Here is a 24,550-nt window from a genome sequence, read left to right on the forward strand (position 1 = left end):
CAAATGTAGATAAACGCCTTGCCAAAAGACGATAGTGCTGCTCCGATACGGTTTTCAAAGGGATCCACTGCCGACTTTGATATATATAAATATGTTAATAACATAAATGCATTTCGAACTGATAGCAAGTAAAGGATATTCGAAAAGTCTTCAAACACCAAATAGACACTATTAGTTCATATTCAATATTTTTTCTTATTTTTAATATATTCATAATATGAAGCTCCAGTAGAGGCTGTATAGTAATATAGATGGGATAACATAGGTAGCATAAATATGATTACATTCACAAATATAGTCACACACGAGTTCAATAAATATATTTCTATACATAGACAATATAAACACCTCAATACGATTCAATAAAAACGACGTCACTTTTCTCTGCGCTTGGACAGATATCGTAAGAATTAACTCATTGACAAGGCCGAATGTATCAGATTCGCGACAAAAATAGTTATGATTAATCCAGCTATGTTCCAATCAATCATATCTGTCATGAATATGGAAAGCCAAAAGTTCAATAATTGTCTGTCTCTTAACATGCTTAATGCAAGGTGACAGTAGCGCCTTTCCCTGCAGGTTTCTTCCATTTGCTTCTCAGTAAAAAAATGTTGTTTAAATTTTTAAACAGCGCTGTTTACAACACTGCAAATACGCTGCTTACTTTTATCACTCTAACAACAATTTTGTTTGTTTCTGTAACAACAACTTGTTTAAAAACTTTAAACAATAGTTGTTAGAGTGATGGGCTTAAACAACGTCACTTGCTAAAAATTTCAAAGAATGTTTATACGATGTATACCTGGCAAAAGTCGTTTAACAGATTAGTGCCGTACTTAGTTTATAGGAAAAAAATAAACAAAGATTAAGCCTGTTCTTTAAGATTTAGAACACTTGCTTAAACTGTCTAAATCACAATATAAGGTCCATATATGAAACAGTGTTGTATAAAAAATTAAACATAGTTTTTAAAAATATTTGCTTGAACCCCCCCCCCAAAAAAAAAAAAACATCGTAAACAAAATTTTATGTTATAAAGGGTGCCCATTCCTTTTGCAGTAATATAGGCTTCTCAAACGTTATAAATACAAACAGTGTATTAAACTGCAGAATAATAATCTCGAGCCAGATAAAACAATTTTTATAGTTTGATGTACGTTGAAGCATTGGTAAATAAAATCTATTTCATAAAAAATATGGCCTCATGGAACTAAAACACTGACGAGACATTGTTTGTTAATTTGCTTACTGTTTCAACTGTACATTATTACTCGTTACACTTTTTGTTGCATGAGCTTGACAAAATGTCGTTTCCATGGAAACAGCATGCAAGTACACTAAACAATTTTTCACGAAAAAAAATCTATAAAAATAAGAAATGAATCCGCCTGTTCGTTGATTATTAAATTTGTTTCTTTTATTTTCTTTTTTTCCTTCTTCCGGGGAGAACATATCATAAGCCGTAGAACTCAGTTTAATGAAGACTACGGTAGTTCAATAATACTAATAAAAAATGTTGTTTTTTATTTCTCGACGTCAACAAAGAACCACAGAAAATAAGGGAAACGAACGTTCTTGTTGATGTACAGGTTTACTTAGTCAAACAAAAAGTCGATGATGATAGTGAACTGTCACAAGATGGGGCGGCGCAAGTTTGATAGGGGGTGAGGGCAAAACAAAGTTAACGTGTTTTCATATTTGTTTCTTTTTCGAATTGAATTTTTTGATGATGAACTAAATAATACAAGAAGCGTCCCAACCAGGGGACAAGGGCAAAACAATTTAAATTTGAAGTCATATTTTTCCAAATTATGTTTATATGGTTTACACGGAATATATAAATAAGTCTTCGTACTTATCTTGTTCCCCGTTCTCCCCTTTCCCATCCTTTTCTCTTGCCTTCACTAAACCAAAGATCATATGACGCGGGCGCCCCAGTCCCCAACTCGTGGCACCGTCCCTGAATAAAATACACCTTCAAAGCCTGGACGGACTACGAAATTAAAACCTATTCAATTTACACAAATCTTTGAGGCTCTCTGACATCTTGCTTACTGGCCTCTAACAAACATTAATGCTCATCGTAACCTGCTTAGCCGAAAAGAGTTTTTTCAATATGCTTTGTTTGTATATTTTTTTACACAAATCAAGTTAACTTTACGCAACATTTTAAAGTCATTATCATATTGGGTTGTTTTTCAGATTAGCCTAAACAGTGAATAAAAACTTGAGGGCTAGAAGTAGGGGACTAGAATAGCCACATGGAGGAGACCCATTTCATCCAAGAGCTTTTAAACAGGTCAATGATTTACAAAATAAAGTGTCTTTGAGCCCCCCCCCCCCTCCCCGATATCATTGTGGTTGAACTAAACCCATTGGTTTCCATTAATAAGGATCTTGCATTGGTTCTTATAATTCTCTTTATAAGATAGAACCAGCAAATTCATGATTTGGTGAAAATTCCCAAGAGCTACACGCGCAAGTAAGTATTCTATTCTACACATTCCATCAATGAGGGCGTACTATGAATCGCGTTCCTCCCCATCTATCGTGCTGTCTTCACTGCTGCTATTCCTGCGGTAGGGTAACGGTTGGACGAAGGATTCTTTCGTGGTGGGGTAGACTGAACTAGATAGCCCATAACCGCCGTTTGTAACACTCGTCGGCATCATCGTCTGACCGGATTCGGTGAGGGCGCCATAACTCTTCAAACCGGGTCCGCCGACACCATTGTCGGTTACGAAACCGTCCTGAGAATGAAAAAGTTTATGAGGAGAAAGTGATAAGAGGAAAACGAAAACGCATTCAGAATAACTTCAAATTCACACTCCCGTGGAATTAAGATCGTGCATATGGTCTTTCAACTTCAGTCTGTGGTTGTATTTGTCATGACAGAGATAAAACCGTAATCGTATAGGTCTTGATTATATATCTATTTTTTCCTTGCAAATAAACATTCATATTGATATCCCTACACTGTTCGACAGGATTTTATTTATTTATCCTTTTTTTGGGGGGGGGGGGAGTAAATTGTGGGTCTATGACATTTGCTCTAGTAACAATTGCTTCGATGGAAATTCTGCTCGTTAAGGCAAATATAAAACCCCCCTTCCATAGTGGAATAAACTCTAATACTGATGTTAACATTATTCTGAATCAGAACCTCTATGGCATTCTTAACTGTAACCCAATGTCATCTGAAATATTAAGACAGGAACAAATGTCCCGGGAACAAATGCCGTGTCAGCAAAATGTTAATGACAAATTAATAGTCGCGTGGGGGTGTTGTTGGGAAGACACATAGGCCCGTATTCTGAAGTCGGGTTTAACTTAGACCACGGTCTAACTCTGTACTAAAATTATGGGAAGCCAAGAAATAAAAAATTAAGTTTATATTGCACATTTTTTATGTGTAATATTTTGTTTCATTTTGCTTTCATAATGAATAAAATACTTCAGTTATCATTCCTAGACAATTCTGAACAATTTGGGTGTCATATGAGTTAATAAACTGAATGTTTACTGTAATGGATTTATGCTCCGTTTGGCTCTCCATACTTAAACCACAACTTTAAACCAGGGTTTAATTTAAACTTGACTTCAGAATATGGGCCCGAGGGATTAATAAATTCAATTATGGGAGAGGGGTTCGAGAAAGATAGTGAGATTTAAATTAAAGAAGTATTTGCAGATTTGGCTATGGCAGACAATTGTACCTGTATCGGGAGGTTTGGAGGTTCTGCCCACGGCTGTTTTTCTCCTGAAGCAAATATGCCGTAGAAGAGAACACCTGTAAAATGGACGATTGCTGCTACCAAATAGACCTTCTCCCATTCGTCTGCAGTCTAAAAAAAGAGAGAGAGACCCCGAAACGGTAACCAAGTTAGTGAGGAAGCAGATATTGAAATCATTTCGACAACGGTGACAAATCTTGATGATCAATTATGGTGGTGATGATAGCACTGTTAATATTATCAGTAGTAATATGAGCAATCCCCTAGGTCAAAGCGTACAACAGTCTGACCTACAAAGCTGGCTAAAAACAAATGCAGCTCCCAGACGTATGGAAGTGCAAATGTGTTCATATAATCATCTCATCATGTCTACATCTATTAGGGAACAGGATAAGGTAACGAGATCTCGCATCTCGTCATGCCGACCCTCTTGTGGGAAAGGTGATCAGATTGCAAGATCTTGGATCTCGTCGTGTCTACATCCTGTGAGAAAGATGAGCAGTTGGTATACATGTAAAGTTCACTCTAAATCGTGCTTTGTCATCACTAACGGGTCTGACTGGCTTCATATTGGGGCTGGCGCCCTAATATGCTAGAGCTCTGACTTGTGAGTTCTGAGCTGACCGGGCTAGCCCCTTAAATTGTCGGAAAACGGAGCAGCAGGTAGGAGGGAACTAGCCCCCATCAGGACCTAGCTAGGAATTCCGGTGGAAGACACAAAACTGTTTTTTTTTATTATGTACTCGGTTGTATTTGTTTAGATCTCTTGTTTTTTACTTGTTCATATTTGTTGTTGTTTGTATATCAAAGGAAGTTTTGCTGGGCTAGCTCCACGAGCGTCTCTGGACGGTGTGTGCGCTCAACAAGATAATTATCACAATTATTATTATCATTATGGCAAGATTATGGATCTCGTCATGTCGACATATTCTAGTAGAAATGATAAGATAGCAAGATATTGGATACGATATCTTGCCATCTTATCCCTCTAACCTAAGAGATGTAGACATGGCGAGAAGATTAGATGAACATCTGGATGGCACTTTTAAGCTTCCATACAGACGATTTGAATGCGTGTGAGAAAGAGCCTTTGATGTGCCAACCTTGTCAACATTTTTCATTGAATAACGAAGTATATGATCTACAGTATGCAAATTAATTTCTGCGTAAGTAAATAAATAGATAAATGGAATCTCTCATGAAGTATTCAATCCTTCTGATAATGGAGAGAAGCGTATGGAAACACGTCAGGAATAGCATATTATTCTGCTACGATATGCGGTGAGTAATTGGGGTTAAATGCGGGGAGGGCGATTTTATCATACAGTTCCTATTCACTTCAACTCACAAAGACAATTCAGAAGAGCTAAAGAAGCGTCACGGATCGGACGTGAAATGAATGTAAAAACGAACCAAGTGCTTATTCCTTTTGAGTTATTCAAGAGAGAATGAAAGACTTTTTGAGTTTGTCCAATTTGGATAATGGTAAAGATCTCTATTCTTTCGGGTAATGAATTACATAGAAGATGGGCTCTCTTACAGTAACCATTTCCGTTTTTACCAGTAAATAAAATTTGATATGGAGATAGATTGAACATATGTCATTCTTGAGGTTGTGTAATCAACTTCCATTACAAATGTTATTGTTCAGATGAACATTCCATTTCCATAATATAAAGTTAATATAGGTTATTTTTTATTTAGATATTATAGAAATACATGTATGGGCGTGACACTACGTTTGTTATATATTTTCAAATGAATAGAGATGGGGGATTATCATTATACGCTTGAAAATCTGTGCTTAATTTTCATCGCCATCGTTAACACTAATTTGGAGTTAAAATCAATAAATGATAATCGTTTGATAGCAGATGAAAAAACAATCTTGCTATCTAACAATATATTGATTTGTTCGTCTGACATTCTTAAATTTCAAATAAATATGTTCTGTGTTATATATATATTTCATGTCACGTTATGCTATATTTTCTTATAATCGAAAGATAACAATATGAACAGCTACCCGAAAACCAAAAATAAGTCGTCGAGGAAGGTTCTCTGTAAACAGCCAAAAAAAAAATTTGGTCTTCAAGAAAAGTTAAGACCGGCATCTTATCTGAAAGAGTAATTCTCTTTCTCTGTAATGTGAAAATTTAGAGTAGTGTTTATTTGGGCCGCGTTATTGTTGGATTCTGGGTTTTTGGTTACTTATGAAATAAATACAATTTGATGAATAAAAATAAATAAAACTAATAATACACTTAATTGTATACTTACATGGTTTTTGGTGAGGGTGCCCGTAACCTCAGGGCATATGATACCTGATAGCGTTCCTACTGCGTTTGAGATTCCCATTAAGATACTAGCATATCGGGGAGCAATATCTAGATGATTAACATTGAAACCTAAAAAAAAATAATAATAATACAAAAATACCAGTGAGATCGATACCATCCATGCTGGCTAAGTGGTAACGTATCCACCTCACAAACGGGACTTCATGGGTTCGATCTCCTGCCGGGTCTAGACCAAGAATTTAAGACCTGCCTTTTTGACATACGCTCGGGTTATCCGATTGGAGAGGGGTAGTAATAACATATTTAGGTATGCAGGGTCCAAAAGGATAACAATTCATTAGACCTGACATGGTTAACATCCGGTATCAAGATTTATCATGAATTTTATTATCTTGAATCAACATAGAGGAAACCAGTATTATTATTTCTTCATTTGATTATTAACAATCATGGACATTATGTATTGATGACAATATAAAAATCAGTAGTAATGAGAATTCAAGACATGCATCGCATGACGTAACCCAGAGAAGGACACCGTACCTGATATAGCAAACCCACTGGATCCTACAGCTAAGCAGAGTGATATAATTGCAAGCATACGCCCTCTTGAATATGCAGTCACTAGCAAAAATATCGCCTCCCCACCGAAACCTGGAAGAGAACGAAAAATAAAAAAAAAATGAAAATGAAAAAAAAGCCTGTATGATGAGACCACTAAGCGAAAATTTCCTGGAAATATCGAATGTTTTATATGAACACTTTTCATTAATAAATCACCTTTTATTGGGTAAAATGAGAAACAGTTACAACAACAAACCAAGGTATCCTGTTCTAAACAAACATGATACAGGGCAATATTGAATGAATAGAGTATGGCAATTTACATAAATAAACATTAGACAAGAGATGTGCATGAACATATGAAACAAGTAGACTCGTAAACAAACATAGTAAAAGAGAAGGAAGGGACACGTTATCCGCTGATTTAACTGAAGTACTTCTGATTTTCGACATGAATCTATAAATACACTAGCATATTGGTCCTAAAACAGTACAATAAAATATGCAAATATAATAACGATAATGATAACAATAATAATATCAATGTAAGTTACAGGGCGCAGTGTATTGGTCTTTCAAAGAACACACACATATAAATAATTAATATATGTGTATCCTGAGTTTTCATTTTATACACATCAGGGCTTGATTTTGCTCTGCAAATTATGGTATGATATATAGTATCCATTTTATCAACCCGGTATAAACATGGTATTGCATGGATAAGCAATCTAACAATTTTGTTTGTTAGGGTAGAGGAATAAATAAAATTTGAGATTCCATACCTCCACAATTAAAGACTTTTCTAACCATGGTGGTCGACATATATTGTCTTCTTCGAAGAAAATCAGCGAGTTGTCCACCAAAGGGAACAATGATCGCCATGACGAGATGAGGTAAGGCCGAGATGAATCCAACCTAAATCAGTGGTGGGGGGGATAATACCGAAGACCATTTTTAACAATAAACCCCGGTAAATTATACACACGATTTCTTTTTCTAATGCGCGAAAAGAGCAAGATAATTATAAATGTTATACGTTTGATTTTGCGAGGCCTGTGCCCCACATTGCATGAAGAGTAGATACATCCATTATTTTGACAATTGAGAGTATTTTGCTCCCAGCAGCATTTAATACATGTATACCTAATAACTCAATACCTAATTGAAAGTACAAATAAACGATATCAACTTTTTTCCCGAATATTCATGGTTGCAACTAACCTAACAAAAATTTCCAACTTCTGAAATCCGTAACTATATTTGCGTATATGTTCACCTTACATTAATAAAGACGATTTATCTATTTTAGATCATAAAGACCAACGTGACGGCCTGGCAAATTTCCCCATGGAATACTAAAAAAAAAAAAAAAACGTGTTTTTCATTAGTACCAATATTCCTAACGCTACCTTAGATATTGCGTAATCAAAAACTTGTTCGAAGTACGAAGGCTGGCTCGTTAACAGAAGATAAAAGGTCCAACTACGACAGAAGTTAGCTACGATGATGGCATATACTGGCATTGAAGTGAAGAATTTCTTCCACGGAACGTTCCTCACCTAGTTTGAAATTTGAAGAAGGAAAAGGCAAATTTGAGAAAGGGCAACTCTGTAATAATCATTAAATTTTAAAGCAATATGATTATCCACTTTCAAGTTTACGCACGACCTCATTCCAAAATTCCTTTACACTACCCCATGTAGCAATACAAACTTCATTAAAATTTTTCCTTTTTTTTAGTCAGGCACAACATTGTTACTGGACGAAAATTATCTAAAAAGTAAGGTTTAGGTGGCACCGGCTAAAACATTCATCGTCAGATTAACTCAAGTATTTGGTTTTGATATTTCGTTTCGAAATCACAAGCTCTTACCAAGCTCCTTTTGTTTACTAGCACCACTGAAACACAACTTAAAGGGGAAGATCACCCTCAAAAAAAGTTTGCTGTAGAAATAGCAGAACAATTTTCAAAAACTTAGAAAGTGTGAGAAAAATTGATATAATTTGATGTTTTGTATGTAAGACATCATTAACGAGCAGCTGCCCATTATGTTCTGTAAGACAAAATGCGTAAATTTAATTTTTGATAGTTCCTGATGACGTACTTTTTCATTTTTTTGTGTGGGCGAGAACAAAATTATTCGTGTATTGATGAACTAAAGGTACAATAAAAACCATTTTCCATTTTCTGAGAAAATAACATTTCAATTAATTTGTTAGCATTCTGTGTGTAGGAAACCTCGCATATGACGTCACATATCTTGTTTATTCTTTGATGGATTTTCATCAAACTTTCGGCAATTATTTCTGCTTTTTTACAATAAACTTCTTGTCAGGGTGAACCCCCCCCCCCCCCACTTGAAATGAGAGAAAATCACGTTAGCGTACCATCTTTAATTTGCGTACGAGCCATTAGATCTCTTTCTCCCTGTATATTCTCCTTTCTTTTTTTTATTCTCTTTCACTTTCTCCATCAAACACACCCTCTCTCCCCCTCTCTCAATTTCCCAGGAACCCTCTCGCGCAATACCCACACACCCTCACACACATACACACAAATTCACTATCTTTACCTTTCGTTCACTCTCCCCTAGTCTACAAATGTAGACCCACATCTGCAGTGTGTGTACCACAGCAGATCCAAGGAGTCTGCATAGCAGACTAGGTCTACTGAGGCTCCAGATCTGAAATAGCTCGCTTCGCTCGCCCTTTCAGGCTGGTTTGATTCGCAAACCAGCAGGACCGACCTCACGAGCCATTCAGAGTCTGCATAGCAGACTAACTCTCCCCGCTCTCTCTCTCTTCCAATTCCTCTACCTCTCCTTCTTCCATCTTACCGTAATCCGTTGAGCGACTAGCCCCCGCCCCTCTCCGATGCTCTCTTCGATATAATTCCTCTCCTCTTTGCTAATGGTTGGGTGTTTAGCCGGTGTTTCGTGGACTATCCACATGAAAAATACATACCAAATGATTCCCATGGCCCCTGTAAACATTAAAAATAATGCGTCATAAAAGTGAGATTGGTAAGAGCGACGAAGCCTAAAATTTTGTAGGTTTTTTCTGGAAGGACTGCGTTACAGTGCGATGCAGCGCGTTATAACGTAACCCTTCGAGAAAATTTGTGTAAATGAGCAAGCTCCTTGATGTCATGCAACAATGTTTGCTTCATTCAAAATACCGTGTGAAAAAAATTGACACCTCAAAAATTTCCGATTTAAAGGACAAGACCATCCCAAGAATAAAAAGAGAAAAATCCAACAAGCTGAACAATGAAAATTTCATCAAAATCGGATGTAAGATTAAAAAAACTTATGAAATTTTTAAGTTTCGCTCAATTTCACAAGGGTTATATGTACATCCTGTCGGTATGCAAATGATGACGTCATTCACTCACTATTTCTTTTGTACTTTCCTATATGAAATATGAAATAATCTAATTTTCTCCCTTTGTCAAGTGAAACAACGATTAATTCCTCCATGAACATGTGGAATTAAAATCTTTAAAACTATATGGTTCAGTCGAGCTGGTCCTTATTGTCAAATCTGTAAAAAATGAAATATTGTATATTTCAAACAATAGAAAACAAAGGAAATAGTAAGTGAGTGACATCATCGACTGTCTCATTTGCATTTCACTGAGATGTGCATATCACTGTTTTGTGAAAATTAAGCGAAACTTTAAAATGTCATAACTTTCTTATTTTACATGCGATTACGATGACATTTTCAGCATTATGCGAGTTTGATTTTTCTCTATTTATTCAAATCAACATTTTTCTGAGGTGGACTTGACCTTTAAGGGGGGAAAAATCTGTATTAAACAGATGATCATTTATGGCCTGAAAGAGTATCCTCTCCCAAATAATTTGATACCATATTTATGTGGTATGTGTTATCCCTTTGATGATCATGAAATATTCTTTCAAGTGATTCAAATTTTGACTTGCGTTCAAGTCAGGCATGATTGCAATGAATAAATCCAGATGTCAATGATGTCATAATTCTACTAGGGTTGCACTGAAATCCATTTCAAAACACCTTTTTCAGTAAGTTGCTTTATAATTGATTAATAAACACTTTTTAGTATCAATTCTCAAGTTATTTTCATTGAAAATGGATAAATAATGTAGGATTTGGACATCAATGGCACCTGGGGTTCATTCATCGCAATCCTGCATTACTTTGGCGCGAATCAAATACATAACTGCAAAGAATACCCGCTGATTATCCAAGGCTGATACATCCAACATTCATATGGTATCACATTATTAGGGAGAGGATACTCTTTTGAACTATAATAATAACTATGCGTTCATAACGTTTTTTTTCGTGAATTGGGGATTTGTGAGGTGTAATTTTTTAATTTCATTTATTTTTTAACTCACACGGTATGTTCATTAGATAAACCGTCACTCACCGAATACATAGAATACGGCTGGCCAGCCTGCGTAGTCTGTCAAGATACCAGCAATAGGCATTCCTATCACTGCTCCGGCATACGACCCTTTTAATAATAAAAGAAAATGGATTACAAATGTATTAATTCCTCTTTTCCCCTTTAAAATGGCAGTCGGAGAAAATTATTTAAGTTTCTTTCTTATTTAGAATATAATTTCTTCGTCTTGTTGTTTACAATTTCATATTATTTTTTTGTGGGGGGGGACGGAGGGGTCACAAATTCTTTTTCTTATTTCTTTTTCTCCTCTCCGTCCGGGTATTCCCCTCATTTATTTCCTTCTAATTCGCCTTCTTCTACTAACCTAAGCATTTAGTATGTACTTCTTCTTTATTAGTTTTGATTATCCTTTGTTTTTCAAAAATTCATCCTATTACCTCTCATTTCATTTATTTCTTTATCCCCTAACTGATCTTTATCCACTTTATCAATGTTGTTGCTGCCTTTCTTCTTATTAATCTTCTTTCGCTCCCTCTCTCTCATCCTCCTAATTCTCCTCCTCCTTGTTCTTCTCCGTTTTGTTTTTCTTCTAGCTATTCTTGTTCTTCTGCTTCCTAATCCCATCACTAAATTTTAGACACTCATACTCCTTTTGTCTCGACAATTTACCTTCATTTGTTACATGTATGGGTGTTTTCTTTATATCGTTTATTATTTTGTAAAAATATTATGGAATACCTTTAAAATCTGCTGTATATCTATACTTTTGATGACCTAAAATGCATTCAATGATTTGGAAATTAAGACACTGAACTGAATGACATTGATTCTTACCTGAAAAGGCAATAGTAGCGAGTTTGCTCCTTTCTAGAGGGGGCGCCCATTTACTCCACATACCGTGGCAAGCTGGATATTCAACTCCCTGCGCAATGACAAAAAAAGGGGGAGAACCCTGTATTAAATGCTCTTTAAAACTCGAAAAAATGATATTGAATCCTAGATTTTTAAAAACATGATTTAAATTAATATGAGATAATTTGACATTCATTAAAATAAAACAGCAGTGGATAAGGGAAACTGGTGAATAATAATAAAAACGAATAAACAGAAAAACTTAAAAAGTGGATTTAGCTCCATTTGTAATCTATCTACTTTGTATGTTTTTAATATCTGGACCCCTCAGAAGAACAGCCGCTAGGCTGAAGAGGGCTATCCAGCCCATGTGTTGAAAATGAATAAAAAAAATAAAAAAAGTAATAAAAGTCCTCATCTACATAAAAGAATATAAATTAATTATGAAAAAATGAAGGAAATAGAGTATGAATAAATACAATGTTACAATTTTTTTCTGAAGCGAATTATTGATAGGAAAAACAGGTGGCTTTTACTGGATTATCCTTTTGCTAAAGGATAAGAAAAGTAATTTTTTTTCAATATAGTATTATAGTGAATAGCATGCTTCTACCGTTACGACGCGTCCTTTTATTTAGGCCGATTAATGCTATCTGTTATTTTATTAGTTGTACGTCTGCCGAAATTGAATATCTAAAGAAAATGGTTAGCTGGATATTGAAAATGAAGCACATCGTCTTTTTTTTTGGGGGGGGAAGTACTTTAATCACTATAATTACATTATTAATTCTAACATTCGCTTGTATATCACTTTCTTCTTACTTTATTAGAAGTCTAAAAACACTTCAAAATAATGCAGCATAATTAGTTTGCGTTAGCAGTGCCGCAGCTCTTATACGCGCTTGTACGTTTCTTCGAATGATATGAAACGAATATCACTGGGCCTTGTCATCGCGCAGCCATCTTAGAGGTTAAATCATTGGCTCTGATCTCTAACAACTCTGTTTACACGTATAGCTATATCCTCTGAAGGAGGGCGTTATGAGATCATGACGTCAAATATATCAGGTCTATCAAAATAACGCTTATTTGAAACTGTTCAATATTACTACACTAGTTTGTACCGTGGTCCTTTATAAACGTACCTCAACGAAACCCTGCAGCATCCTGATTGCGATCACCATCATAGGGCTCACGTGACATGCCAGAGGAATGAAAAGATTTAAAATGGACGAAATGCAGATAGCTGTGGCAAATATTCTGAAAATAAAGGCATGAAAACGAAATCGAATGCGTTGATTATATCGGGATTATTTTTTTTTTCTTTTAAAAGGAGGTAAAGATTGATTTCAAGGTGAATTCAACACCCATAGGAGCATAACTTACCAAGAGTATAACAACATTTATACCAATTAAACATGCAAATGAGACTGTTTTATAGTACAGAAAGGTGTCTAATTGTGATACGGACTCTACAATAAGGCACCTTTCTGTAATGAAACTTCACCGTAAAAAAGTTTGTTTTTTATACAACGCTGCGGTTAAAATATTAAACAAAAAAAGCCTCATTTGCATGTTTTATTCTCAGTAAATGAAGCATGTAGATGAGTTTTTCATCACATATAATACCCCAAATCTCGGTGGAAAGCAATAGTTTTTATGTGTTTTTGATCATCTTTTAACAATTACATACTTTCTACCTGACGTTTTTATTTTTTAAAGTTATTTTTAAGTTATGTGAACAAATATTTTGGCGGTCAATTTATTGAATTATGTATGAACCCATTTCAAGGTTGTGACAATATTGAACTGGAATTCATCTTAATAAATTGTAAACGTTATCCATCTTTTCAAAAACACACACACAAAAATCATTTCTAAATTAGTGCTGAGAAATCGCTGCTCTGATTGGCGAAGACATGCTAATTCTATCATTTTTGTGATATGGAATTTGCGACCGACTCTGATTTGCGTTCAAAGCATCAAGAGTCGGAATGTTCATCAGTTAATGTCGCAAATGATGAGATTTCTTCCATACCTAAATGAGTATCTTCATGAGAAAATGCAACTTGATATCATATGACTGAATAATTATTCTCATTTGATTCCTTTCATATGAGTCAGTTAGTAATGAATGTAAGATTGCCGTTTAAATTCCAATTGTAATATATTGCTCGGGCACATTTACGCCGAGGTACACCGGCAAACCTGACCCAAGAGAGACCAACATCTAATACGTTGGTTTCAGTATCATACTATCGTTTGGTTCGGATTCGTCGGTGTGTCTGCGGTTTGAAGCGGATAATGTATTCCTACTTTACCTGTTTGCGGGAAACCGCGCTGCGAGGAATCCACCGGGTACCTGAGTTATGATGTAACCCCAGAAAAACGAACCATGCATGGCACCTATCGTTTTGACGCTCCAACTGAATTCAGGCTCCTGTGCAAGAGATGGAGAAAGAAATGGAAGCAAGAGGATGAAAGGGTAAGTAGGAGGCACGCACATCTTCACTCGTATGTATTTGTGCGATCATAAGTGAACCAACTTAGTTATCAACACACAGAGGCCGCGGAAACGGTGTCGGGGGGGGGGGGGGGGGGAGGGTGCGATGGCTTCATGCCGTCCCCACCCTTTTTTGCCAAAACCGTGTACAAAAGCGTAAAAAATTACTATCTGATGATAATATTTTGCATGGTCAGCCCCCCCCTCAAACTTTTAAAAACCGTTCAGCGGCCCCTGCCACATACGCGCACCCTGTTTTACCCACATGTATCACACATTCTCTCTCTCTCTCACACACACACATACAGAGTTTTACTTACATGTATCTGTGCGACTCCACCGAAATGAACCGTCTCATTATTCACCATATCGACAATCGCCACGCCCAGATTGCATCTGATTCCAAACGATATGAGGAAGCCAATACAGCTCATGATTGCCACTACATAACGCTTCGGTATCCACGTGCAGCAAGTGGGACAGCAGTCACAGTTGCCGGGGCAGCGTCGGCGGGACCCGTACCCGTAGGTGTTGTGATGGAATTGGAATGATTGACGCGACGTTCCATTTTCGCCGCTGTCGCCGGCGTTGACGACGTTGCCGTCTGACGTGAATTCGAAGGGACCGTTGGCCTCGTCAGCGATGAGAGATGATTTGTCCTCTTTCTTCTGTGTTAATCTGCATAACGAGAAATGAAGTGCCACGAGTTCAATTTATCATGCAAACATCAATTTAGTTGTCTAGACGTTATTTCAATATCCAATGGCTGCCTCCTCTAGCATCTGTAGAAACATATGAGTAGGCCTTTCATAATGAGAATGTTATCATTTATCCGAAAAAATACCGTGGTAAACACAGTGCGACACGTTTGCTTTGTCAGCCAATCAGCAAATTTCTCAGACCACGAGGACACGTTGTCAGACAGGCTAACTATCCTTGCTTCTGATTGGCTCAGAAGCACAAGGATTCCTCCTTTCTTTGATTTGAATGTTACAGTCACACCAACGGACTCGAGTGCAGACTGACCGAATACCTGGGGGACGTTTCATCAAAGGACTTGTCAGACATTTTATCCGACAAGTTCATTTTATCTGACAGTTACCATAGGAACAGTGCCTCTCAGCCAATCAAAATCACGGAAAGATGTCAGATCTGACAACTTGTCGGATGAAAATATTGATGAAACGCTCCCCCGGAGTGACGGTTTGTTACAAAGAAACTGTAACATGCACAATAAATACGTTGTGAATGATAGTGAATATTGTAGTGAATGGTTGAAATACACACACACACACACACATTTTTTTTTTGTGGTAAAAAGTGTTTATTCATTGGCGGTGGTTAAGCGCATAAAAAAGACCACCAGTCGTTTTAAAGTCGCTCTAAACTTACGAATAGCTTAATGAAACGGCCCCTGATTGCTAAGAAAGCATGCATGCTTATAAAAAAGCAAGGAGCCAAAGGACTGACGGCTTTAGCTCCAATCCGAGGGACCTGGTAAGGATTATTTTTGAATGCCTTACCTAAGGGCACCAGTGCACTCATTTGAAAGCGAACCAGGGTCCCCGGAATACAAAACCCCCCGCCTCACCGACTAAGCTAATTTTAATTTCCTTCAGCAAGAAATATATCCACATTGTGCTGCACTCAACACAGGTGAGGTGAATGGCTACCAGGCAGAATTTATTCATTGAATGCATGAGCGCAGAAAAACAGCTCGAGCTAAAGCAGGAGTAATGATAATAATAACAACGCGCATCCGAATAGAATGTTTTTTTAGATAGATGGTGATATATAAATGCCTATTAGTATTATTGTTATTTTTATTATTATTATCATTATTACTATTATATGGGCGCAGGGTTTACAGAAAAAAAATACGAGCGTGAATTGCTGAACTGGTTGAATCGAGCATACGACCTTTCGTTATCTCTCATGTGAGGATTTTGGCGCACCCCGAGATATATAGACACTGTTCGAGTTGATAGTTCGGCCATCTCGTCTTTCCATATCTTTCTTTATCGATCTTGATCTATGCCACAAGTGATTGCTATTGCTCTTATGCCCTTAAAAAGGCATATCTCCTATGCAATGTATACAACTTTGATGAATGTGTTATCCCCCAAATGGCGGTAATAACCAGCTCACCCTCCCCTCCGTTTCTCAAAACACACCCACACTTGAGCGCACACCCCAACACGCACACACACATTTGCGGCTTATCAATCCAAAGGTGATTTCCTGCAGCTGTATATCTCGTTTTCCATTATGATTGTAATAATTTTTGCCAAGGGATAATAGGTTCTAGATCCGCTTAGAAAAGCTTTTGTTCAGTAATTGTATTTGTCCCAATTCGATTTTCCATGTGAAAAAAATCAGAAATTATGTGTTGTATCCCCGTGCGAGAGTAATTTAGAGATAATATTCATAGTCGTTGCCGGTGGATGGAAACGCTGATTAGTCAAATCGGGTCCAAATAACTTCCCACTTCAACAGGTAGGTATCCTTTTATTACAACATACACCCACACGTTAGCGCTCACCCCACAAAGATGATTTCCTGCAACCATATTTTTTTGTTTTCCATTATCATAATGACTATTTTTTCAAGGGAAAATAGTTCTAGATCCGCGTCTAAACGTTATTGTTCAGCACTTGGGTCTGTCCCAATTAAATTTCCAGGTGGAAAATAAATTGTGTTTTGTATTCCCGTGTGAGAGTAATTTAGAGATAATCTTCAAAGTCGTTGGCGATGGATAGAAGAGCTGAGTCCAATCGGATCCAAATAACTTCATACCTTCACAAATAGTTGTTCTTTGTTTATAAAATGGTGTTAATATCAGATTACTGAATTCTTGAGAAATAACAGACTTATATTGTAGTTTGCGACAGGCAAAAGCTTCCGTCTGAAACACTTTATTTTCTAAAACGTCCTTACGTGCCATTTACCCCGCCCTCACCATACCCCAACTATTTTGTTTCCTTCGTTTATTTTAAAGGAAGTTAGTTGCACTCATACTTAAAAACTCTCTCATGAAACTATTAAAAGAAATTAAAACCCCGATAATTTGGATCAATGAGAGATTTGGTACGCTATTATACAGTAATACAGTAAATTCTACATGGCAACTATTGGATTCACTTCTGTAAAGACCCAACCACAAACTCACACACACACACACTTTCTATTCAACATTTCATCAGAATGGTTGGCATTTATAGGTTCAAAAATTTTGTAAGACACTCTGCTAAATTATTTTGAAGATTATATGATCCATAGTCAGTCTGTACATTGTTTAACGTATTTTTTATCATTATTTATAAGGGCGTAATAATTTATTTATCCAAATTTACAAAAAAAATTAGGAAATATAGTATTTAAGTATTTATCCATTAATTTATGTGTTTATTTTTGTTTTCGTTACACATCTTTTCTGGTCTACTTCATTTTATTTCAGGTCAAGGTTAGTGTGCTACATTGAAATAAGAAAATATATTCACCGCATTCACGTTAGCCTCAATGTATTACGATACTTCTATGGGATATAGAAAAGAAAGAAAAATCACTTGTCAGGACGATTTCTCGCGGACGATTCGTTCTGGAGCAATCAGACAGTCACAATTGCTCATATCTTTGTTTTTCGAGGCCACCCTATCTATCATTATCCCTTGCTTATTTGGGTTGACTGTGACTCGTGGACAGCATGCGACATGATCTTGTTTTCTTTGGTGTGCTTATATTGGAACTCACGCTATGTGTGTTCTCAGCAAGTTGTGTTATTTAGAGAATACAGTTTATTTTAACGTCGACATTGTCTAGAAAGTTTACCGTCTCTCTTTGAGGAACTGAAGAATGAATGTTTGGCTAGTCAAATGAGAGAAAAAAAAACGTTAATTGTGCATTTAAACAACCTACATTCCACCACCCGAACAGCGAGTCTCATTGTCTCAAGATTGTTTGATCTTTAAACTTCTGTATTATCTAGGTTACCATGAATTTCATAGTCAACACGCGACTAAATTCGCAAAAGCACCTCGGTCGGCAATCTGTGGTTATCCCCTTATGATCCATTCGAATCCTAAAGATATTCGCCGTTTTCCCTACAACAATGCAGACTCACTGAGGGACATACATGTAAATGATTTCAATACAACCAGTAATTAACATTATTCGTTTTACGTATAATCACAATAATCATTTTCTTATCCTGCACCTCTACAGTGCAAGAAAATGTATCCTTAAAACAAAATAAATTCCTGCAGCAGAGTCTCGAGAACTCCTGTTATCTTACCAGATTGCGTAATCTTACAGGGAATTGGTATTTGGTGTATGGAACCTTTCGAATTTCCTTAATAAAACACCATTTCCCCTTTTTAAACAGACCTGTTCTGTTAACTTGCAGAAAAACTTCTATTTATGAATTGACAGAATGATTCGGTTAGTGCTTTTTGCGAAATCTTCTTTTCCCCCTGTAAAATCAGGGTATTTTTAACAGTCTACCGAAGATGACTGTCAATTTACTTTCATGGGATATAAATGTGGAGGAGCCGTGTTGTAGTGGACTCTCGCCTTGTAAACAGAGGGTCGTGTGTTCGAATCCCATCGCGGTCTGGTGTCCTTTGGCAAGGCGTTAATCCACACTTTGCCACTCTCGACCCAGGTGCTAAATGGGTACCCGGTAGGATGTGAAAGTCATTGTAGCTTGTCCAGTACTGTGTGCGCCTCACAGGCGACTGACTGAATACTCCCCAGGGAGTGGAGGATGTGCACACATTGTGTGCGGGAATGACTGATTTAATCCGACGACCGGGGTAATAACATATCTGTAAAGCGCTTAGACACGTCGTTCCGACGGATTAAGCGCTATATAAAAGTGGATTATTATTATTATTATTATTATCAAATAGTATATATATATACAAAAGTTTCTGTTTCACCATCATGTGACAAGGAGGAACCTCCGCTTTTGATGTTTCAAGCGAAATACATTCAAAGCAACTAATCTACTGCATCTCAATTTTTAATGAATTCCCGATATCGTTGTTTGCATCAAGTGCATTTATTTTCTTTCTTTCTTTCGATTCGATTTGATTTATCATTACAATAATTAATTAGACGAAAATTTGCATTGTTTATATTTACTTGTGGCAATGCAACAAAGAAATGATGGAAGAAAGTACGGAATAAACAAAATGAGACTATGTATCCGATAAATTATCATATGATTATGACATTGCATAAATGAACATAGTTGCTGATTGTACAAACTGAAGAAATGATTTGTTTTGCCTACATGACCTTTATTTGAATATTATATCGTTCATCGTAATATCATTTAATGACGATCAGCTTGTTCAAATACCAATTGATGTTAATCGATGGTGTCCTTGTTTAACGGTAGTATACCAACACATATCATACAGAATAGAATATGTGGTCATTCCTGGTTCATCACGGATACATTCCATCCACCATCATCATTATCGTGATTATAGGGAATTTTCGCTCACCGACCTACGGAGGTTTGAAAAAGAGAGTTGTAGTATTTGATGTACCCGTCAAATGACAAAGGACAGCATTTAAGTCTTTGTCAAAGGTTGTTGAAACGAAAGAGAAGTTTAATCTTATTTTTCAGAGCTGATGACATATCCAAATGTATCGTTTGTCAAGACGCAATGACCAAACTTCTATGTCGATTCACCCGTGTTTTGAAAAGGTCCTCTTTGTTGTTCTTACCATGGCAGGCATTTGACAATACATTTACTCTGTTCTTGAATGCTCCGTACGTCGCTGAGCAAAAACGTTTTACTATCGCAGATTGACGCGTTCGAAACTTATATACGCAACTTTCATCCAGACCTGTATGCCAGTTGCGCAGTGATAAACTTCCTTTCTTAAAGAAATTGCTGTCATGATTCAGGGTTCACTAGTAAAGTTTTATTTACATTTAACATGAACTGGAGTTGTACAATACTTATCAAAAGAACACAACAATATTTAGTGTATGATTACTGAATGATTTCAGATTTATTTGTCATGCAATCCCCCAAATAAGCAATAAGACGCACAAAGTTACTTTTCAGATTCTTATTGAGTTTGAAAAGGCATATCAGCTTTGAAATCATAAATAATTTAGCACAAAAAATGACCACAAAATACCCAGTTTTTGATTGCATGTAAAATTCAATGGAAGTTTTTTAACGACTAAAGAAGGTTCCAAAAATCGGGTTCGCTCAAGCATAGAATTTCCAAACTGCACAATTTCAGGCAAACTTCTGAAAGTAAAGTTTTGTATCTAATTTAATTTTTGAAAGTGTTGATAAGGAGAGTTACGCGTTGAACACTCTATAAAGAATTGAATTGGATCTTTATAGATCACTTGGATTATTATTATCTGCCTTCTAAATGCGATGAATTTCAGTGTAATGCTAGTTCAATGTTTCTATATTCAAATAGTTTGTTCAGATGACTCTGTTTACAAATCACAAACTAAAATCCGGATTGTTTAGCTCTTGCAGTATATTGTAATGCACTGTGCTCTGTCACGGGAATCTGTGATCGTGATTATGTTTGATTTTTTCTCCATAATGGAGAAAATATGGGAGGTGCCTGTTATCACTAGATGTAATGAGCTGGAACAATGGAACCATCTTCTTTGTATACATTAACGCACTGAGCGGAACCAGGGAAATGACCAACATTGCTAATTGGAACCGAGGGACGTGAGGGATATGGCATACACAATGTCAAAGTCATCAGACATTTTCAACTCTTCTCTCCACGAATGGCGGACGTTTGATGTTTTTTTTTTTTTTTTTTGGGGGGGGAGATTGTGTTTGGATCTCCTTTGGAAAAGTGATGATTCCACCTTTACAACTTGAGACAGAATAGGTGAATACGAGACGGGGAAGGGGAGGGGGGGGAAGGGGGGGGAGGTGAACGGTGAAAGCTAAAATATTAGACTTAGGTAAAACAACTTGTTCATTCATTGAAAACTGATATCAAAACGGTTCAAGTAAACTATGTGTAATGCTATTCAAATGGTAAACAATAATCGGCTACCAATAAGAAAACACAATTAGCGTTCTTAACATTAAATTGATCGGTTTTAATTCTATCTTTTAGAAAAACTATCAATTAGTGCTTCCTGACTAAAATGAAGTGCATTGCGTTTGATAACAGATATGCATTTTCATTAGGCCCATGTGAAATGTATATTTCAACTATTTTGCAAGTTCTCGATTCATTGTTTATTTCTGGATTTTATGTTTTTATGATTTAATGCATTTTTTAAATGTCTCTTGTAAAGCATTAGCCTATTCAGCTTTTACAAATTCCAATTATATGTTTGAATACACGTTTTAAAACTACGGGTAGCATAGTGTCCCATATCATGCCACTCGTCTTTGCACAATGCAGTGCCCATACGTTTATTCTGAAGTACAGTTAAACATACAGCATGGCATATTACTTGACCTAACACAAATGAAATGATCCTTTAAAATCAATGCTGATCAAAATACTGATGATAAAACAGGTTTTGAAGGGTATTAGTAGTACAAAAAGTACAGACAAACATATGAAAAAGGAAATAGAATCCAGCGAGAAAGAAAGCGGGCAAGTCCGCCGGGGATCGGTCAAAGAGTCACGCTCAGATCTATTCCTCAAAAGCAAATGCACTATGGGCGTTTAGCAAACAAAATGCACACGGAATCCCGTACAACAGTTCAATATTGACAGAAGGCATGCGACATATCCCCGCACTTTACTCTTGTTCTTTGGCGCTCCATTTCTTCCCAATTCTCTCGGTTTTGCCATATATCCCCCTATAGGCGTATACATGAGGGGGTAAGGTACCCCCCCCCCCCCGCCAGCCATATCAAAGACAAGTCCGTGAGGATGCTTTGCAAAGCTCATCGTAAGTTACCTTTAACTTGCGTATCCAGACATTTTGCATTTACTTCGAGGAAATAACTTTACAAAAACGCACCAATACCTTTAAAAATGCATGTTAAATCACAATGGAGAGCGAAGAGGCTTTTGTCGAAAGAGAGACCGGGACAGCATCGGAATCTCCTGACTATGGACAACAACATATTTGCAGTTGTTCGTCCAGTACACATCTTCGGATGATCAGCTGTCCAAGTCCACCAGATTTCGTCAAAAGCCTCCCAGCTTTCCATTGTGATTTTCATTCATTATCAAGGGAAACGATGCGTTGTAGAGAGTTTCCCGTAGTAAATACAAAACTACATATTTACGCACGACTGGAACACGTTCCTGGTTACTACAAAGAGACTATCATGTAGCGCAAGAAAAAAAAAGGTTACCATTGGTTCGCAATCTTCGTCGGCAGTTACTGCAGCTAGATGATGTACCTACCTGGTGGGTGTTTCATAGAGCTGTTCGTAAAGATACATATTGTTGCTACTACTTATCGCATAAACCTCATCGGAATTGTGAACTTTTTGAACTTGTTGCACGTTATTCTCACGTTATTCTCAAAATCATCGTGAATATGTGAACAGTTTCGGATCAGCTGCGTAATGTGGACCCCCAGGAGTGAAATGTGAGTTTCTCGTATATAATTTTGCTGACTTTACTTATTGAAAAGCTGAACCAATCCGACACCAACAATCTTGAAACCAATACACGGTGATGTCCTTCACTCAACCAGGCAGTAACGGGGTGAATATTGCTCTCAAACCGTTCATCGAAATCTTTAACCACTGTGCCTCTCAGCCCATGACGGATCAATCGATTGGTCAACTCTTCGTGTACTGGAACAAAAGCCCGTACCCCTGTCTATTGTTTGCTGCACCCCTCTGCCAAACTTTCTGAATGGAAGGCAAGATAGAGGCACCTCTGAAAAGAAAGTGACGAGAAATGCTAGCACAAGACAACTGAAATTTGCGACGTACCGAGCGAGACGTTCCATAATGGCAATGAGGCGCCGACTGAAAAACTCCGGTATATCCATTGCGGAAGACTTAACTTCATCAAACTGCGAGATATTGAAAGAAGCACGAATGTCGTCAAAGGTATCTGCAGCGTGGTCACAAGATGGACGTATACTTGTAGCTCTACCAGCAACAAACGGAAAATCCATCAGAAAAGTTATCAGCACTGTTGAAGAAGCACGAAAACTGAAGTGAACGACATGTTACATGTTTCTAATATCTCCCCTGGGAGGTCTGCGATCAACCTCTCTTTTAATATTTCAAACTTGACTTTTCACATCTCATTTTAAAGATATTTTTTTTAAGATATTATCTGTTGTTGTTTTTTTTCATGGGAAGGGATCATCTTTGTCAAAAATTCGTGAAAGTAAATCATAAAGGTCTGCTATGTACACAATGTTGTAAATGGATACATATTGTATGTGCCCATGTGTCAGAAATCATACAATGATCCATTTGAACACTTTATAGACTGGATTTGTCCACGTTGTGTATTTGAACATTTGCATTTTCATCAGCTGGATAAGACTCATGTCAACCCAAATAATGAGCAAAAAAGTAAAGAACAAAGTATTAATATTTCTTGTGCTAATAAACATAGTGACTCTGGTAATACTTACAGGGAATTACATGGAAGGGATTTGAAATTTGTCCAATTAAATGTGGTTAGTTTATTAAAGAACTTCGATGAAATTGGTGATATATTATGTAGGAACGATATTGATATTCTGGCTCTAAATGAAACCAGGCTTGATGACTCCATTAAAGATAATGAAGTATACATACCGAATTACAATATTGTTAGGAAGGATAGAAACAGAAATGGAGGAGGGGTTTGCATTTATGTACATGAAAATATTATATTTGAAAAGCTAAGTATACCTAGTTCAGCTAAAAAATATAAATTATTTGTATTCTTATTCGCATCAAATGTTCCAAACCTGTTATCTTTATGAATTGGTATAGACCGCCAAATAAAACAAATGTACTTCTTTCCTATGAATATTTATTGATCCATTTAGGGGGATTCAACGTTCCGATAATTTTAATGGGTGATGTAAATTATGATATCATGAAACATCAAACTAATGGAGATATTCGCAAATATTCTGATATTAATGATATATATGGAATGTGTCAAGTTAATAGAACGGAATTTACTACAGTCACCCAAGAATGTTCTTCTTCGATCGATCATGTGTTGACAACTTGTCCAGAAAAGGTTAATTCATTCG

General features: G+C 36.7%; 1 protein-coding gene across 1 annotated transcript; it reads right to left on the bottom strand.

Moving 5' to 3' along the window:
• Positions 1–175: 175 nt before the first annotated feature.
• Positions 176–23,020, bottom strand: LOC121421485 (vesicular glutamate transporter 1-like). The gene is made up of 13 exons (XM_041616210.1): positions 22,738–23,020; positions 14,676–15,033; positions 14,174–14,292; positions 12,998–13,112; positions 11,835–11,922; positions 11,022–11,108; positions 9,442–9,587; positions 8,014–8,163; positions 7,387–7,519; positions 6,581–6,691; positions 6,018–6,145; positions 3,720–3,848; positions 176–2,753 (listed from the first exon to the last, which is right to left on the bottom strand). Exons 1-13 carry the CDS (start codon positions 22,773–22,775, stop codon positions 2,526–2,528), a joined length of 1,830 nt encoding a protein of 609 aa, XP_041472144.1. The 5' UTR covers positions 22,776–23,020; the 3' UTR covers positions 176–2,525.
• Positions 23,021–24,550: the final 1,530 nt, after the last annotated feature.

This window comes from Lytechinus variegatus, chromosome 9, assembly GCF_018143015.1.
Source record: "Lytechinus variegatus isolate NC3 chromosome 9, Lvar_3.0, whole genome shotgun sequence".
Classification (NCBI taxonomy): domain Eukaryota; kingdom Metazoa; phylum Echinodermata; class Echinoidea; order Temnopleuroida; family Toxopneustidae; genus Lytechinus; species Lytechinus variegatus.

Bases quoted from the DNA above. Each gene is read 5' to 3' on its own strand.
- LOC121421485 (XM_041616210.1), bottom strand. From the start codon at position 22,775: ATGTATCTTTACGAACAGCTCTATGAAACACCCACCAG. The intron at 14,293-14,675 runs GTAAGTAAAACT...TCTCTTGCACAG, and splicing joins GTGGAGTCGCACAGATACAT to GAGCCTGAATTCAGTTGGAG. The intron at 9,588-11,021 runs GTGAGTGACGGT...TAATGTTTACAG, and splicing joins AGCCGTATTCTATGTATTCG to GGGCCATGGGAATCATTTGG.